At 33.3% G+C, this 20960-nt stretch overlaps 2 protein-coding genes across 3 annotated transcripts in view; one reads left to right on the top strand and one right to left on the bottom strand.

Moving 5' to 3' along the window:
- The window catches only part of LOC108563597 (cAMP-dependent protein kinase type I regulatory subunit), a 33127-nt gene extending 12835 nt beyond the window's left edge, over positions 1 to 20292 (bottom strand). The window contains exon 1 of one of the 2 annotated variants that reach the window (XM_017922323.1): positions 20125 to 20292. In XM_017922323.1, coding sequence (XP_017777812.1) covers positions 20125 to 20145 — 21 coding nt within the window. In that variant the 5' untranslated portion in view covers positions 20146 to 20292. Of the gene's footprint in view, positions 1 to 6596; positions 6796 to 20124 lie in introns of those variants that run through there. The other variant, XM_017922324.1, reaches the window with a different exon arrangement.
- Positions 15052 to 19642, top strand: LOC108563599. Its single transcript, XM_017922325.1, has 2 exons — positions 15052 to 15328; positions 18749 to 19642. Exons 1-2 carry the CDS (start codon positions 15184 to 15186, stop codon positions 19426 to 19428), a joined length of 825 nt encoding a protein of 274 aa, XP_017777814.1. The 5' UTR covers positions 15052 to 15183; the 3' UTR covers positions 19429 to 19642.
- Positions 20293 to 20960: the final 668 nt, after the last annotated feature.

The raw sequence follows: 20960 nt of genomic DNA, 5'->3' as shown, positions 1-20960 counted from the left end.
CCGCAGGCATTCGTGAAAAATAGATTATTTTCGTGCAAACGTGTTTCCACCGTGCACAATTATATCTACGTGCTGGTAGAATTTTCGACAAGAAAATTAATGTAACGCGATATTTGTGATATACTAATAACTGGAAGGGTTGGTTTGCATTTGCGAACTCACATTGTCGTCGTCGGACGTAATCAGCTGCTCGAAATCGAGTGCTTAGCGTACACATTATCAGCGCTTTGTATCGGAAAGAATGATGCAAGTTAGCATTAACAATTAGTCTGATTTTCCTTTAGGATAAGGCACAAAAATCGATCATTGTTCATGGCTCTCTCTCACTCTCTCTTTCAATTCACTTTACCTCTTTTCACAACATTATTACGTACAAAACCTTTTATCAACCTCCAAAGACCGCAGCAATCTTATCTGCATTTACTAATTACTTAATACGTTTCACTTGTTTTTACTTTATTTTTCATTAATTTATTCAACCATTATCTTTTTCAATTTATTTACTATAGCAACAACATTATAAACCCTTAAGGGTTACTGTTTTTAATATTCTCCCACGAGATGGCGATAGCATAAAACATGTTTATTTTTGACTAAATATCATGTAACAATATATTTGTATTACCATTTTTTTTCAAAATTTCATTGTGGATTCATGTGAAAACTTTCCTGAAAACATTATAGGCAAAAATAATAATGAATAAATTCAGTATCATTCATAAATTCAGTTAACATTAGTCATTTTGTGCTTTCCAGTATTAAAAGTCAACATTATTTACACATGTTTTACTCAGTTTAAGCTTCCGAAACAATAAGACTAATAAATATACTTACAACATTAATATCAAACGTCTATAATAATACCATCTATCATACAAGACAAATCATTCTTTACTTTATAACATAACCGAATTGTTAGAGTAATACGTATTAAAATACAAGTTGTGTTGTACAACAAAACTATTTAAACAAATCTTAATGTTTGATTTAAACTGCAATTTCCATAACACCAGCGTTTAAAATAAATTATCGATTAACTTCTTTTTTTCCTTCTTCTGTTATTAAATAATGTTATTGAAATTATTCCGTTTTGCGTTCGCATTTTCATTTCATTATTCAACCGCGTACCTTTTTCTTTTCTTCTCCTTTCTTCTTCTTTAAACATGCGATTAATTCGCGAAAGCGGCGTGGGTTTTCGTGTACTTCCATTTTCGGAATGGAACATTTTGCATAACGCGTGGGATCCGTAGGCCGACCCGTTATTATTGTTATTATTAAACTTTGTGTTTCCGCAATTGCTTTATTTATGTAAAACAAATTCGCCGGAAAACGGGAGCCGGAAAAGCGAAGCTGAAGAAAAACCCTGACGCAAATGAATTATTAATGATGCTTTATTAAATACGATTATTTAATCGTTTCCATTGTTCGAACGCTGTTGATTCTACTCGTGTCACGAGAAATTTGTGTTTGTTTAGTATATCTGGTCCAGAAAGGAAATTCCAATTGAAATATAGCAATACATCGTATAGTGCGGATTCACAACAGTTCGGTTTGAAAATATCAAAACAAACAAAATAATTGAGTAAAATTACAATAAATTAGTACACAAATTTCTCTTTTATACATAAATCATCATTTTTTTCTTTGTACTGTTTATTTTTAATGTCCTCGATTAGTACGGTTTTAAATAGTGCGGAACTGATTACCCTCACTATGCGAGGTATTGACAATAAAGGTAATCGAACTAAAAGTATTTACTAATTCCCAAAAAAGAATGTTACATCAACTAAACGTTAGAAGATGATAAAGTCAATGTTTGTGTTATTTTCTTCAATTAACGCATCCATCAAATCCATTTGAGATGATTTACATGTGCGTGATAAGTATTTATTCTTAATCAAATAACAATATTTTGTTCTTCTTGAAAAAAATTGTATTGTATGTATTATATATACATTCTAAAAGAGGAAAATTACTCTAAACTCATCAGTATATTATTCAAATTATCAAAAGAAATATAGAGAATAGTAGAATCTTCAAAAAGTTAAAGAGTCAAAATTATAAGAAAGAAATTACTAATAAGTTATTCACATCAAAATGTTATAGAAGTTAACTTTTTCTTTCACTGCAATGCAATGTAAAATGTATTATATGATAACTATCTTTCGATCATAATCAATAACTAATTATTTGAATTACTCAATAACTTTAAATCTTCCTATTACGTATAGCAGTGGTTTCCAAACTTGATGTTACTACGCCTCCCTTAAAAATATCTAATCATTTGGCGTCTCTCCTCCTCTACATTTCATAAAATAGATAAAACTTTAGCAGTCACTGCTCACTTTGACTAATATTCGCGCCTCCCCTTAGCCCAGTCCGCGTCTCACAGTATAGAAAGCGCTGATGTATAGCACATGTGCATTAATTATACTGAAATACGCGAAATTAAAAAAAAAACTAAATATCGTATGGTTTTATTGAAATCCAATCTTTTAAATTCAGCAATATCTCATATAGTGCGCATGAACGGTTCCACCAATATTTAGGACTGTTTGAAGCTAAATACGTAAAAAATAAGGGACTTAAATGTATGAATTTTGTGTACTCAATTTTTAAAATTTATTTTTATTTTACTCAATTCAAATTTAGTTTATTTGAAATTTTCAAAACCGACTATAGTAAATTCGGACTGATCGAAGCCGGACTATGCGAGGTTTTTCTGTATCCACAAAGTGAATGAAAACGTACAATATTTTATAAAATAATCAATAATTTGGATATTCTATGAATGTTTAAAATCGATATAATAACGGTGTTGCACGTGGTAACATTCTAGGCCTTACAAAAACTAAATCAATATCATTTTTAACAAAAACATTGATATTAATCAAGTGAGATAATTAGTGATTATACGTAAACGATTTGACCATCCCTGAAGTTCCGTGCGCTCTGGATTAAGTTTGCCAGTGAAATGATTAATGAACGCAATAAATTAATTGAACGAAAAGAAAAGAGAGATATTACAAAAGTTAATTAACACATCTTCAAGGACTCGGTTCTTGCGAAGCGCGGAACGCACCATATGGTGCGCATTCGGCAAAGAGAGAAGAAACGTTGATTGATATAGCGCCGCTATCCGCATGTCAACTACTTACATTACAATTAGAATTGAGATGGAAATACGCTTTTAGTGTTTTTTTATCATGTAAGAGGAGCAAATAATCACGACATGTGTCCAGCTTTATGTAACGTTATAATCGCAACAAGCGAGCGGTCATCAATTAATTAGCAAAAAAAAATAATTTCGATCTTCCTCGTACGCAATCGATCCACAACTCTCTTTCTCTGCAGCAAATGGATTGCAAATTGGGATCAATTCCGTTGACCGATCACTCTTCTACTCATAATTATATCCCATCTTCTGTCCATTACCTTAGGAATACGGAAGATCTTTCGAACGGCAAATTACCATTTAAATTGATCCAAACAGGATAATTAGGAAATGTTGCGGTAACGCGAATCATGCGCCGCCGTTTAATTCACGTTGGTTTGTCCTATTAAGGGCGGGTTCGGGTCACCCCCTTTACAAGCGAATTACAATTTCGGACATGCTTTCATGTTACATCCATTTTAATCTAGAGAACCCCTGCCTTGCGTATTTATATGTGTACGCGGCAAAGCCTAATTGCAATTTCCTTATCTAAATTCGCTTCTTAATTAAAATGTGTAAATGAGTTCATTCTTTATGGTAATTATTTGTGATCGCTCCAGCGATTTTCGAGACGCGACAAAAAAAATTTATATATATATAAAGGGCTGTTATTAAGCGCGCTTTTGGTTCGCACAATGTAAAAATAGAAGCGAATGGAATCTTAATTGTAATCGCTAAGAACAATATCAACATTAGTTTTTTTTTTTTTTTTTAAATTTGTTTAGTTCTCTCATAAATAGTTTTGTTTTTCTTCAGACATGCAATAAGTTTCGCCTGTAGTTTCTTAAATAATTGCAGAATAAACTTCTGGTGTATTATTACATAAATAATCTTGATAATAATATAAAAGTGATACGAATCAGTCGCCCAACAGTGAAATAAACGTAAGGTAGAAATAATCCATAGTAATTCTATTTGCTTGCACAAATCCAAAAGGAAAATTTGTAATTGCAAACACGCTTTCATGCAACCAATTCGATTCGGATAAGCCTAACGCAAGTATCCACTTGACGGCTATACAACTTGTTTTTTTTTTTCAATTACATTAACAACCTGCATCCAATCAAATCCCGAGATTATTTTCCTTTCTTCGTGGAAACTCATTACACCTTATTGCAAACATACAATTCGTTTTAATTGTAAACTATTATTATAAAGTGTTTTGAGTGTAATACAAGTCTAGTTTATAGTAAACATTTTTTTTTCTTTTCACTTAAGGGTTATTAAGAAACGGCAGAAATTGTAAAGCAGAACGCAGAAGCGATCGTTACTTTTGCAAACAGGCTGGAACTGAATGTCCTTGGTGATGAAAAATGAACCTTTTGGAAGAACTCTCAAACTTTTCCAGATCAAAGAAAAGTTAAAATGAAATTCATGCTCAATCATGCACTATTAAAGACTCTAATGAAGCAATTCTATATCGAAAATTGGAGTTTTACAATTTTTTTCTTCTCATAATTTGTTTATAAGGAAAATGTTTATCACGTTTTATACGTTATAAAAACCGTTCTAATTCTGTTTAAAAAAAATAACTTTAGTCAATATTCAATTATGAAGCCTAGACATTAAGCAAGTTTTCAATCATACTTAGAATCACATTTTGTACTTTATAATATTGCTGTGATAATTATTAACAGATATCATAGAAATAACTGGAAGCTAGTAATTGCAAATTTACTTAAGTAAAAAGAGAGAGAGAGAGAGTAAACAAAAAGTTAAGTTGAAAACTATAAACTGATGTCTGAATTCTTAAAATAAATATGCAAGTATGTTTTTCGGGAAAATTATTATGTACGTGATCGCATCAATCCGCAGAAATAAAAATAATTTCGTTCTGTGAAAAAGTGAAATTCTGAGTCACACAATCATCTTCAATTTCCTAATTTAAGCCAAGTGTATGAATAGAGAGAAGATTTGGACGGACTCGCGCGTTCTTAAAGTTTACTAGGAAAATATTACACACACACATATCTAATTTAGATGTGTCTACCTTGAATAATGTGGATCAACTTATAAATATAAGAATTTTTGTTTCTTTGAATTCCTTCGTTTTCTGCCAGATTTATATAAAAATAATGTTATCAAACTAAATTTAAAGTGATAAAAAAATCACTGTACATCATAAAATCCATCTTGTATAGTAAAACTAATTTAATATTGGGCAAGTAAGTGTAGTGTTCTTAAACAAAATTGATGAAAAATGTAAGTGAAAAAAAATATACTTTCAACGGGAGATGAGAAACTTGCAAACGAGTTTTGTTAAAAAGTTCCTCAACCTAAAAGCGGATATGATAGGATAAAAGTTATTCGAAGTGTTAACAAGATATTATAAAATCTGCACGAGAATATTTAAAATTCACGATCATTATCATAAAGTTTTTGCATTAAACTTTAAAAGTTACAATTTATAACAATAATTGTAATTGTAGTTACAGTTAACTATAATAATTATTACTTTTTCATTCATTTGATAAACGAAAATAGTAATATTTGATTGAATATTTTGTTCCTTTTGAGTCTTAATCTTTAAATATGTAAGAAGTCTTCATTTCCATAATATTTTAGTCTAAAATTATCCTTTTTTTTATAGTAAATCTTCTAAATTTAAATACCAAAATATTAAATCCAAAAACAAAGGATAAACAAGAAAACCATAAACAATGTAATAATAGTATATCTACTACGAATTTGCTATGAAGACAATTTTATGACTTTTCTGAATGATCAAAAAGATAAAATTTCTACAACTATTTGTAAAAAAATGTAATATCTAAAAGTTATTAATATTTATGTAGAAATTTTGTAATTAAAATCAAAATATTAAAAATGTCTTAAAAATAATGAAGTATAGTTTGTCAATCAATACATAAAACATGTCTCGAATAAGTTAGTAACAATTATTTATAGCAAAATAATAGTAAATCGATTTACTAATTTATAAATTTCTAAAATATTCTTATTTGTTTTTTAGACAAATCATCACAAACGAAGCAATCGAAATATTAGATAAATCTTATTTAATAATCATGTGCATAATAAAATCTGTATTATTGTTGTTGTTTTTAAAAAGTCGCGCGAACGATATTTTATTGGTAGAGACAAAATAGGGAGAGCAGAAAACGAAACGCTAAAAACCGGAGCGCATTGCGTTACGTAACCGAAGCAGGCAGCATTAGAAGAAATTAATTAAAGAGGCATTAATGAAGATATTACGTATGTGGGACGGTTTGCAATCATTCGATACATATTCAATTGGACTGCATTCGGAGTGCGTTTTCCTAATAGGCGAGTTGTGTGTGTACACACCAAATACGGGCAAATCGGAGCGGCCGTGCATGCACATACGCGTATTTTAGCTTTGGGCCCTTTTGGCAGTGAATACCTGAGGCATGGCTGTATTCCAAGTGGTACTCTCGACACGGACGATGGTATGGAGAAGAGATCTCTCGTTCGGGCACACGCACACTCGCACAACTTCGCGATACTTTCGAAGCTCTTCGAATATACTTGACAAACTCGTGAGGGGAAGCGCTCTCGCAAAGAGCGCTCGGTTGCGACTGCGAATCGGATCTCGCGCTTCCAAGACCCCAGGTCCTTCTCGTCAGGCAGTGGCGCAACGGGCGCTCCCATACCTACGCATCCTGCGAATAATATCCGAGCACAGTTTTCTTCGACCAAATCCAAAATATCGCCTTCAATTAAAGTAAATATTTGCTGGGTGTAAATACCGATCGACCCAGGCAAGATGCTCCGAGAATTTCATTTACAGTTTCTTCCTTCTTTCACAATCGCTTCGATTTGGTAAATAGATCGAAAACATCCATCGTTGTTCGATGAAACTAGGGCGTACTTTTTATGACCATAGACAATCAAACCCGAGATGCCAATATATTTTTTTTATTTTTTGGGTTACATCTTGGGAAGAGCAAAAAATGGATGTGGTTGGTATGGGTGAAGATTAACTACCGAAAAGGGTGGTTTTCTGTGGGTGGGTGGTTGCGTCGAGATTGGGGACGGTGATACCAGGCACGGCGCAGTTTGCGAAAACCGCGAGGGCGGCTTTGTGCCAGTTAGTCTGCAACACTGCGCGCCCCCACGATTAAACACTTTCTTCTTTTTTTCGGACGACACCATCCAACCTTAAACTACTGCCGCCCCCGATTGGCAGGGGCGGATCTAGCCACTGCCCACCGTCCAATCTCATATAATCCTGTTTGTGTATTCCAAAACACTATCCTCGGATGTAGTATATAACTTCAGTAATAATTCGTCTAAATGTTGTTTACTTATATGGTAGTTGTCTGGGTCTACATATATATTGTTATATTTCTTAAAGACAAACAGTCTTTATCTATAAATACATTTCATTTTTCTTCATCATGCAAATTCCAATAAGTCTTATTGGAATGTGAATAAGAGATAACAAGAAAAATGTCTGACAATATATCATATCTAAAGGTCTAGATTATATAACGTATGAAAATGAAGTAAACAAAAGAGAACAGCAAATGTTCCTTTTATAAAGACATATTCACCAAATAAGATTAACAATCTACAATGACTAAAGTAAATATTTATATGGAACAGCGTTTCTCAACCATTTTTTCGCGCGACCCAACATATTTGTTTGCAGTTGTACTGTATCCCAATTGCTAACAGTTGTTCACCATTTCCTCGGTTTGACATAAAGTGACACCTGTCATTTCGCGGCCCATAGATTGAGAACTTCTGATATATAAAATAAACTTTGAACTTAACACTTTCAATAAACTTATAGGACAAACAATTCCACGATTTAAAATATTAAATATTGCAGATGCATAAAATAATATAGATAAAGTCCTTATATTTCAATTGATACCATAGTATATTTCTGCAAGAAATATTTTAGAAAAATGTATAGAAAGTATTCAATTTCAATTGATGAAACAACATTGACATGTGTAATTCACTTGATGACTGTAAGGAAAGTAATTTGGAACTTGTTAATTGGGAACTAATTTACTGAATATTAAAATTGAAACAATATAGATGAAAACTAATTCAATTAACAGTAATTAACATAATGTATAGTCATAAATATGTTTATCACATAAATAATAAGTGATAGAATTACAAAAACAAATCAAACATTATTATTCTAATAACTTCAACACAAAAAAAGTAAATAATTGTTTTTTTTTATTTTACTATAATTTTAATACATATTATTTTTTTTAAATTTACGTTTTAATTATCAATTATAAATGTAATATTAACACACAAAGCCAATTTGTTACCTATGTGAACGCTATCATTACAAACGTCCGTGTCAAACATCTTTCACTCTAAGATCGATCACTGATACAGTTCGTTGCCTTTCAACTCGAACAGCATCCACTAAATTCACATGCTCAAGCTACAATTCAAATTGTGTCAAGACGCGAAACGATTTTCAGGGTGTTGACTATCTGCGATTTATTGACTTAACAATAAATATCCTCCACTTTATTATCAGAACATACAAAATCAATATTCAAATTTTTAGAAAGATCTTTCACATAGTTTAACCTTTAACAATGTTATTTTAATATTAATTTTATTTCAATGTGTACATTGAAGTTGAATGAACGTATATTCTTAATATGTTGTTTAATAATAACTTAATTATTCTTAAAATCTTTTATCTCTGTCTATTTTTTGTCTGTTATATTTAACGGTTTGCTATGTAACCATTTGATTATATTTTTTATTAGTGACAAATAATCGTTATTGTAAAAGTTGTTTGTTTATTCTTAAAAACAAATGTTGAACAAATTAAGAAAGTTTAAAACTTTACAAATAAAAACTGTTAAATACGACCCTGGAATATGAACTTGCCTGAGCACTCAAAGAGCCGCTTCGATGATTACAATCAATTACCCCCGTTTTCCAGACAACGAAAGATATATGCGCTCAAAAGTGGTAAAAGAAAAAAAACCGAAGAAAGAATGGAAGAGATAAATAAATAATAGTGTTGGAGAAAAAGTAGCGAGCCAGAGTTTTATCATCCCTTCGTTCCGCTCGATTTGCCTTCCATTTGGAGTTCAAAAGGAAAGATGTAAGAGAAACAAAACTTGCCGAATGCAAACTTTTTTTCCCCGCTCATCATCATTATTATTATTAATAATATTACTCCGTTCGAACATGTAAAGGTTAATTCAAGCAACCTTTACCTTTGCATTATTTAAAGGTATGCATGCAAGAAGCATGCACCGTCCGTTTCACTCCCTCCGCAATAAAACGCGTATTGCACAATACAATACAATGAATGTCCAGACCAGACCAGAAAGTCAAGTTTAAACTGAATTTATATTGCACACATTCCGCGCACAGAGGAAACTTTGTATTGTGGAATATGAGTTATGCGGCGTTGGCTGTGGTTCCCACATAAAATGAAAACAAAAAAGTTTGCATTCCGCTATCATTTTATGACCTGCACAATTTCATTGACAGATAAGAACAATGTATGGTTTTGTTCGACTTAGATTTATATCAATGGCATTATTTAATTGAAAAAGTATCAAATATTTGCAAGCCGTCACGAATTTTATTTTATTACTCAAGTGAAAATATAACGACATAAAGATACGTACAAACTACGCGGATTTTGCCAAATTTCTTATATTCGACAACTTGTACAAGTACTTGCGATATGTGTGTCAACGTGAGTTGGCATTGCACGATCTAAAACTGATTTTATAGAAATTTGTAGTTTTTGAACTAATTTATTACTAACACTTATATTAAGATTTTCAAGCACAGTTTTTATTGTGTCCATTCATTAATAACATTGTTTCTACTATTTACAAATGTACGCTCACTTTTACTCATTCATAAATGTTGTTCAATAGTAAAAATTAAAAATTCAATTAAAATTAACTTTCTTTTCAGATAATTTGAATACACTTTACATTACTAAATCATATTTATTCTATAATTTTATATTTTACTTCTAATTCTAATTAAAATATTCAAATTTAGTTAACGAATTTGTTCAATGTATATTATTTATGTAGTTTATAAAACGTATAAAATATTAAGTCTAATGTAATATGACAGAAAAATTACATTGAAATATGTTATATTAAGTGTAAAAGTGGACGAAAAAACTGGTCAATAGCTATAAAGACGAATCATTTATTTCATGATTTTAATTATGAATACTCATTAGTTTTTTGGGCACTTTTTGTAATTATTGCAAATATTATTGTTATATTTAACAATCAATTGAGAGACTAAAAACTTTGATTATATAAAAAGATCAGAATACAAATTTCAACAGTGATAAACACGAGTTTTACACTTTACGAAGTTTAACTCAATAGAGTAGAGAATAATCTGCAATTGAATTGTTTGAGTAATACTGATAATTATTGTATACAATTGATAACAGTAAAACATAAAGAATGAATTATTAACTAAAGCGCTGACAGAACTTTGAATGTAATCCGCCCTAGTGTAGTAAGCGTTTAAAGGGAATTCTAATATAGAACCCAACACCGGAATATAATTTATGAGACTCGTGGGGGTAAAATTACGCTAATTGCTAACTAAAGAAACAAACAACTCGACGTATTATAATATACATCTATAAATAAAAAAATATATATAGTTCACGTAGTTATAATTAATTGAATATATACTAAATTATACAATATGGATTAAATATATTTTTTGTATTTAAAAGATTGAATTATGAAATAGTGTACTATTTTTTAGTTAAATCCTTTAAAACTAGATCACAGTGGAACCTCGCATAACGAGCATTTCGCTTAACGATCAAAATGAATTGTAAGAAAAATGACTCGCTTAACGAGCGACGATTCGCATAACGAGTGACGAGGAGAAGAGAAGTCCCGGATTGCGCGCCTACTACATCATAAACTTTGCACACACATAACGGATTAAGCGAATTCCACTGTATTCATAATCAATAAATTTAAAATGTTAATACAGCAATACATAGTGCTGATTCGATCAGTGCGGATTCACTTTTGAAAATTTATAGAAAAACTAAATTTGAATATTAATAAATTCTACAAATTAGTACACTAAATTATAAATGATCATTTGTTTTTCATTTATACACCCAAGTCTCTTATTGTGCAGTTTCAAACAGTACAGGATATTAGCGAGGTATATTTAGAAGTTAATCTTTTTAGATTCATTTAAATAGAAATAAATCGTTAGCAAAAAACTAAACTTGATCTACTCCAATAATCAAAGGACAATTGAAAATCGCACAGTCGACGAAATATCAAGTGACCTTATAGCATCAAACTTTGCCCTGGGCAACGGCGCTGCACTTGACCCCTGACATTTGAGCGCAGGCCGCGAGGCGAGGGTGGAAACCGAGCAACACGATCAAAACTAACTGCTCTTTGTTCTCCATTAAATAGTCGATTCATTATTAACTAGCCCATCCGAACATTTTATGCCGCACCTAAAAACCACCAAAGACAATAACAAAATTTGCAACAAACACACAGAGTGCAACAAACAATTGCATCCTGCGACGTAGGAAGAAATGCAAAACAGTCCACTTGATTGTAATTAATGAAACTCGAGGATGAGAATGAACGTTTCTCTTTTTGCATTGCAGCTGGAATTCATAATTCGATAATGATTCTGATCGTTGTTTCCACCCCTCTCTCTCTCCGCCGCGCCTCGCTTTACCCTGAAATCGTTTCGTCGGCACGTTTTTAGAAACCCATTTTGCCATTCCTACATTGCTAATTATTTCCGTCACTCGAAATTACTTAATTACCGACGTTGCATGCATAAATCTCCTGTGTGTCGGTCGTAAATTTATGAATTTCAAAAGACAAGTGGTTCTTCCTACACACACACACACCACACACGCCTTCCTTGCCTTTTCTATTATGCATGGCGCTGCAATTAAATCTGATTGCGCTCCAGACCATTTTCGTTAATTTTGCATATGGTGACCTATTGAACGTACGAAATTTACAGTTGTATTCTATGCCAAATGTATTGGTACTAATCTTACAAAAAAAAGATGTTACATAATATTTCAAACGCGTTAGAACCGCGCTGATTCCAACTACAATAATTAAATATAATTTGTTTTCTCTAGTCAATTACACAAGAAAATTTATTTAAAAACTAGTTTTTTTTTGTTCCGTTCATTTCATCAAATCTAAGAGACACATAATAAGACCCAATACACTACCATGTGGTACACCTAATGCAATTTATATATTTTGCAGAAATATCCTAATCCAAATTTGCAATACATATTTTAACATACATCCATTATTTCATCCCGGAATTCCCAAACTTTTCCTACAACTGAACACTTCGTAAATCCTGAAATTTTCACGTAACACCTTGTTTATTTTGTATATAATCAATAAAATTAAAAAAAAAATTCATTATTTATTTAGTAATTATTTCATTCCTGTTTTTCACGCAATACCTATTAACACGCGGAACATAGTTTGGGAAATCCTGATTTAAACGATCTTCAATAATGTGACGATAATTCTTGTACCAATTATCCACCCACCCAAAACACTACTCAAAAAATACGCGCTTAACTCTCGTATGCTGAGAACCATGAAGAACAATACCCACGATTCAAGTAAAAGTAATTATCCTACTTCTGCAGAAACGCTAATATCAATTATTAAATAGCTGCAGGTAGAAAAATACACGCTCTTGAAGTGAACTACATAAAGTAGAAATTATGACAGGAAAATGTGTATAACTTCAAGAGCTGGAACGGTTATTTATTCGCGAAACTAATATAATTACGTGTCGCTCTTCATTTCCCAATGCCAGAGCAAAAGTAATAAATGCACTTAATGTATTCAGCGCGGCGTTAATAAAAGATCGCGTTAAGATATTAACAAATTCGTTTTGTTTTATTTATCGTTTCGCACTAACTTATGTTCTCTTTGAATAATACATAGGGCAAGGGCAGATCGTATACTAACAAAATTATACATTCAAACATGCTTATTGCGTCATTCACACTTAGTATATGCAAAACTGTATATATATTTAGAATTGAAACCAATTTACTTTATTTTTTTTCTCTAGAAAATTATAGCAAACATAATTGTTTTCGTTCGCAAACTAAAATTGAAACGCAACTGCATTAAATTTATGGATGCGACGGGTTTGGTTCAAAGTAAATTATAAAATATAATTAAATTGCCTTCTGTGTAAGTACTTTTGAAATGGAATTATATTCTGTCCGCCGTTTTCTTTCTACAGAGATCTCTCCACGTAAACGACAAATGTTGCGAGGAGAAAAAAAATCAATCCTCGTCGTAGGTAAGAGAAAAAAAACAAGCCAAGGCCAGGAATAAATAAACACACAAATATAAATTATTTCTGTTACATTTAAACAAAGTGGCTCGCAATTATATAGAATGATGCATTTATACATGATGAAATACAACATTGATCGGTTAATTCATTGATTGTTGCTTACAATTATCGAAGCAATCTGTACTATACTCTAATATTAAATAACGTTAATAATTGCCATAATAGGAGACTAGTTTAATATACGTTTGAAACTAAATAACATTACATGCGGTATGTTAGGCATTTGTTAGGGTTTCGCATACAATGGCCACTTGTGGCCTCAAACCCCAAGCATCTATTTGCAGCATGCACGTACTTGTAGAATGTTAGTTGTAATCCAATGTATCAGACGCTACTGAAGTATGCCTACAAATTAACTTGAAGTAAGATTATATCTCCAACATCTAGTGAAATCTTATCGATTTTACGCATGTACAAATAGATGTAATGAATTTCAACTTATTTCAAATTTTCTCAATAAAACAAAATGAAATTAAAGTTTTTCAAGGTTAATTAACCAAAAAAAAACTAATTAATTTAGATCTGTATATTCTTACAAGCTCATTAAATTAATTAAGATATATGCATTAGCATGAATGTATTCAATGAACGTATATATAAAAAGGTAAGATTGAAGATATCAAATTTGGATAGTGTTGAAATGTTTATTTTCTAACAAAACATTGTAACAAATTTGTATCAATTTATTCTCAGGCAAAATAAATATTGAAATGAAAGTATTTGCAGATAATTCGAATAAATGTTTAACCAATTCCAATTGGAATACCTGTTCTTACATATATACTAAAATAACTAGTAAAGATAAATATAGTAAAGACATTTGGATCAATTTGTTCTAAGAACTATTTATTCCGAAATAAAAGTTAAAATTATGTGGAGACAGATTGACTAAACAGTCTTCTGTTTATACAAATAGATTCAGTAAAGGAGATGAATAGATTAGAAAGGATTTTTTCAAAGAAATCAAATTGTAGCTAAGAGCACTTGAAGACTAATTGGATAAATTATTAATCAATTCCAATTAGGATATCGATGAAATCTACAAATATGTTAAATTATAAGATACAAATGAATGTTGTATTCAATGAACGTATATGTAAACAGGTATATCGATCAAGTCATTGTGTTCTAACAAATTTGAATCAATTTGTTCCGAGAACAATGGGTGAGATGATATGCAAGTTAAGAGCGCTTCGGGAGTACTTGGAAATGATGAAGCACAGTATGAACAGCTGGCGATTTAAATCAATTTGCGAAGAGGTCGAGGAGGGAAAAAAAAACGTATGCAACTGAAAGAACAGCGGTGTGCAATGCCTACAATTGTAATTGGATTGCGCAACGGTGGTTAGGCAGGAGCGACAGCAGCGGCGCAGAGTTGGTGTGCGTCGCACGACCTCCTCCTATGAATGTGTGCGTCCGTGTGTATGAGTGTGTTTTTTTACCCCACCGTGGTATAAGTGTGTACGTGTATGCATGCGCGCCTCTGTGTGTGCTCGTATACTTGTGAGAGTGTGCGAGAGAGAGTGTGAGCAGCGAGTGTTTGTATCGTTCCTCACGCCCATTATGTTAGCGCCACGGTATTAAAAAGTATGGCGACGTTGACAGCTGCTCTTCTGCAAGGCATCGAGAAAAACACGCCGCGCTCCAAGAGGAAACTCCAGAAGCACCTGAGGAGCTCCGGTCTGGCTTACATCTCGAGGACGGGAAAACTCATACCGGCGAAGAAAGTCGCAGGTTCGTATCCCGCCACCAGAAACCTACCCGAACATCCGACAACCTTCCAATAAGAAATCCCTGAGAGCTCGTGAAAACATGAGAAGAGAAGTATAGTCCTCCTCCACCTTCCTCGTCATCCCGATGTACGTGGTGTGTTTACATTGTCGTCACAGCTTTGACAGCTCCCTGTGACAACAATAATAACACCTCGTCGACGATGATGTCCTGCTCAAATCCAAGAGATTCCCTAAAAACAATTGCATCGGGCAGTTCCGGGTCCCAGCGGCCCATACATTATTTATTTATCTCCATGTTTTTGTTTGTCAGTATTCTCATGCTATTTATCGTGCTTTCTGTTTATGCGATTCGGGGAAAACCGATGCGGTCGTTTAGTATATCTCAGTACTATATAGTTTTTTTTTGTACGGAATCGTGCGGTAGGGCGTTCGTCATCGTCGTTGCGAGGGGCCCCTTTTAGGATATGGACGTGCCATTTAAAAAGGCCCCCCGAACGTGTGCACACACACGCAAAACGACGTTCGAGAGTGGAAAAAAAGTCCGATCCGCGATGACCTTACTTGTATGTAGGTCGCAGTTTCAAGGAACGTCCGTCCACGACATCGTGCAACACCAGCGGCCTTCGGAAAAATAATAAAAGACCAAAACGCGAACCGCAAAAAAAGTCCCCGTTTGTTTCCAAACGAAAAGAGCGCACGTAGTAACCAGGCTACAATCTGTTTGTTTGCAAAAGACCTAGACCAAACAAACAAAAGACCCTCGCCGAAGGTGCTTTGGCACCACGGTCCAAAAACGCTGTTTCGAGCGCGTAACCGATCGGGGAGAGAAAGTCCTGGCTGCTTGGCCTATTGATCAAGACCTTAAAAATTACCTAATCATCCGAATCTTAGAAGTATTCGTCTAAAATTACGCGAAAGCCGCCTTTCCTTTTTTTGCCGTGACGCCGCGACCGCCTATCGATCAAGCCATTAAAGACCTTAAATTAAATATTAGGAGCCCATCTTCGAATCGATACGCGCTCTCTTCGTATGCAGAACTCCAAAACGATTAACATACCGAAATACTCGTCGTGAAAGTTTAAACCATTTTTTACCTTAAACACGAAGAATAGTCACATATACAAATAGAACGCTGATAGTCAATAACACCTTTGTGACATCAATTTCATTAATATTCAATTAACCCTTTGACATCAATTTAGTCCATATCCCCATTTACATTACATCGATTTTTTTCAAAGCTAATTATGTAAATGACAACTTAATATACAGTTAAACTCAGTCTATTTCCAAGTTAATTAAATGACGAATTAGAACTTCCACTAATTCGTCATTTAATTATTTTATTTTAATTGTCATAAATTTAAAAAAATAAACAAATCTACTTTATTTGTACAGGCGCGTGGGTTCAGCGAGTCGTCAACCTTAAGACATTCATAAAACCACAATATTTATTGCCGACCATAACATCTATGTTGAGAATTATAATATTGAGTATTGACAATCTTAGGTTGGTGTTTTCGAAAAAATTATGCTAAGAAACTAAATATTTCGATCGTAAAAATAGCTTTATTTTCTTTCACTCGAAAAACGCCAACAGGTTTTTAATAACCGCAAAGCGGAAAGAGCCTTAATCGAAACAATTATCTAGAAACTTTCCTAAGTTTTCTTGCGACTATCGATGATTAACATGTAAAAATACTTCAAAATTATTTTATTTATTGCATCTACGAAATTATCGATTAATTAAACTATTTTATTTTGCTACTAATTAGGAACGCATTGATATACCGCTTATATTTTAACAATTCCGACATTCACACGTTTTAATTTGCCATTGAAACGAAACGTAAATTGAATTTAATTGTTATAATTATAATTTCGACATCAAAACAAGATTATGTGGTGTATTCAATTATTGGATAACTTTCATCTTGATTTTTATCAGATAATGGGAGATTCTCGGATCTATTCTCAGCATTTTAAAATCTATAAAAAAAAAAACACTCGACTCAATTGCATCTTGTTTTTTCATCGATTATAAGATGGTTCTGTTAATTAAAATATACTTAAAAACAAACTTACAATTTACATTGCGCATTGTAACTTTTTTATCCAGGATTTTTCATCATTCAATTATTAAAATTATTTTATTGAAAAGAACAGTAAATTATTTGAGAGAATATAATTATTGTGAATGTAACAGCTATATCCAAATCAAATTTCGAATGGCATAAATTTCATCCCAGTTTAATTAAATACATGCTCTATATTAAATAAATTGATAGTAGTTACATATTATTTTTTCTAATAGAGTAAATTAAATAATAAATAGATATTACCTACGATATATTAGTATTCTAAGCACGAGGTGGAAGAATTTCGTGCGCGATTCAAAAAGAAACATAAATTTACTCGTTGCACACGATCTATGAATTTGCATAGGTAAGCAGAATCGCGATAATTAGTTGAATGGGATTGTTGATGTGAATGCGTAATAAGAGTAAAAAACATATGAAACAAACCACTGCAAAATTTGTCTCGTAATTGAACGAATTCATTTCTGTTTCGCTAGACCACCATTAACGAAAGTTTTCGGTCTGTGCACGCCAACGTCTTAGAAAAGAACCTGTTTGTATGTTGATGAAATCATCTCCGAAATGGTAAACTAGAAACGGCATTTTTGACACAAGCACTTTAGATTACTAATTACTATTGAATTGTGCAAGTGTATACGCATGCATATTTAAAAGATAAAGTAGTTTGTTCTAGTAAGAATTAATATGAATGTTACATGTTAAAGGCATAACATTTTCTAATACTATTATATTACTAAATATATTATTGGTAAATAATCAATAGATATATAAATCTGATTTAACAATGTTGGTAAAGGTTTTTAAACATTGATGTAATTGATAGATGCAAATTTAAACAATATAAATCAGAAGTAGTTTTATATGTCAAGAATTGTTAATTTTGAATTGGAAAACGTAACAAAATGATTTAACTCGTTATTATTAATACAATTGTTTTGAATATTTAACAATTAATATACTTGATGAATTGAAACATTATATACTAGATGATATTGTTATCAAATGTAATTTTGTTACTGTATCATTCGTTTTGTTGGGTTTTGTGAGGATGATAAATAAGAGAAGCAATTTGGACGATGGGAGAGGTCTAAATATGGAACGTGGGATGGAATGTAGGTGAGCTTTTATGCGGATCGAACAATAGTATAGAGCAGAACGAGAGGGATTTCATCCCCCGACCGCCCCCAAAGTTCGCCGGGATTACACAAACCCCCGCGGTGTGACGTAGGTTGAAACGTTGAAACTCGCGCCCATCGAATCGCACAGACAAGAAAACCTTGATTTGGCTCGCCCTCTAACTTTCAATTTTCTTGCTTTTCCAGATGAACTGTGCACGTGCCCGCAAAAATGCGACGAACGTGTTCCCGTGGAGCTGAGGGAGCGCCTCTTCACGCACTTCTACGGCCTCTGCGACACGGACAAACAGAACGCGTTCTTGCGTAAGCATATGGATGTGAGGGCGCGTATGAACCTGCCGGAAATGACAGTCAGCGGAAGGTCGCCGCGTCGGATCACCTGCAAGTATCTGGTGCCGGTGCTGCCCAGCGTCAAGACGGTGGACGTCTGCCAGAAGGCCTTCGTCAGCGCATTTGTGATCACCACCAAGAGGGTTCGATTGCAGCGCGAGAAGCTTATCAGCAGCATGGGCTTGAACAGTTACGGCCACCACAGGGGGGCTGCCATCAAGCCCGCAGCATCGCCGCAAACTAGTGAGAATTTGGATGAGGCGGAGACGAGCTCCTCGCAGGATGTAGGCATGTTACCATCTCAGTGCGAGCTGATAGCAACCGCCGAGGGCTCGTCCAACAAGACGTCCGGTAGAGGCGGAAGGAAGAGAGTGGTCGATGATCCGCTAATACCGTTCGGACTGGTGGTACCTGAGGGGGTGACCATCGCACCGGTCACCGCCACCCCCGACCATGACAGGGACATTGCTATTGTGAACAATTTCTTTTCGAACCAACTCTGGAAACCGGAGTACATACTAGGGACTTACTCGTGATGGCCGATGCGATGCACCACCGATTTGCAAACAAACGAAAAGCAAAAAAAAATATATTAAAAAATAACAAACAGCCCACCACCCCTCACGACACGGTCATTATTATTATCATTGGTACTTAGACTAATTTATACACATTTCTACTATACCTAAGGAAAACAAGATACCTATACGTATTGTTACATTTATATTTATACAGAATAGTTTATGATTATATATTATATATTGAGAATATATTATTGTTTTTAAAAAAGAAATAAATATGTTTTTTTTTATAGATGTGATAATCAGTATTCAATTTTGCTACAAGAAACAAATGATTTCCCTCACAAATATAAAGAACACTCAATACCTCATCCACTAAAACAATCTATAACCTTTAACATTACTCCAACAATTTATCTATCCATTTTATTTTTCTACATATATATTATGAAATTTAGCAAGATAAATTTATATTAACTTTCATAGAAACTTATCTTGTTTGTTTATTAATATATTGTTTACGTTTAATAATACATAGCGTAAATATAGTAAGTACGTTTAGAGCGATCTACGTTAGAGAAAACGCGAAACATATGATTTCGCCCATGCAGCCAGCCAGCATCCGGGGAGGAGATGGCGAAGAGTAATTGCGTTATGAATTGTAACTATACGAGCCTACGATGAAAAAGGTAATCTGTTCTCTTTCCTTACCACGTTCAACGTGAGCATCATTTTTCTCCCGCGTTTATCACCTCTTTCACCGATGGTGACGATCTATCAGTTCCTCTTTATTATTTTTTTAAATTTATTTATTTATCTTTTTGGAGGGAGCGTTGGTGCGCGGTCGCGACCTTGTGACCGACTCCTCGAGAAGAACCGCGACGCCGAACACTAGTTGGAGTCGACGCGTCGCGACGCTCTTCCCTTATCGACACGCAGGGCCAGGCGGAAAGGGCGCGACGCAGGCGCCGCCCACGGATTCGGGGCGAATTGCTGCGCGAATAATAATTCAAAGAAGAGCAAAAATAAGAGGGATCACATAAAACAAAACAAAAATACAATAGGATGCGAACGTAAACAAATATCAGGTCGTAGATGAAATAGAAATCAATACAGTTTCTAGAGCGTAAGAAATCTGTAGTTCTTATACAATGATGGAACAAATAGTACTCGGATGAAGAACTGAAAGGATTTCAGAGATTTAAACACAAATGCACATTCTTATATAATTTGTTTTTCAAAAAGCCTTAATCTTATATTTCAGAGGTTATTATTGTCTGTAAAATCCGGTATTATAGAAGAAGCAAAATCAAGTCGCAACTAAAATATATTTAGCATAAACAAATCAGAATTCAAATAAATTTTACAGACATGTTAGAGCAGCGGTCGGGGAACCGGGGTAAATTACCCAAAATGGGGTAAAAATGATTTTTTTTTTTGGGTAATTTTTCTAATTTCATCTTACCAAACTCAGAGAGCGGTTCTCTGACTACTTTTCATATATTGATGTACAAACTGTGAATTTGGTTGTAGATCCTTTTAAATGT

This window comes from Nicrophorus vespilloides, unplaced genomic scaffold (genome assembly GCF_001412225.1).
Source record: "Nicrophorus vespilloides isolate i.1.1-1 unplaced genomic scaffold, Nicve_v1.0, whole genome shotgun sequence".
In the NCBI taxonomy this organism is placed as follows: domain Eukaryota; kingdom Metazoa; phylum Arthropoda; class Insecta; order Coleoptera; family Silphidae; genus Nicrophorus; species Nicrophorus vespilloides.
This window is presented reverse-complemented; position numbering and strand designations above follow the sequence as displayed.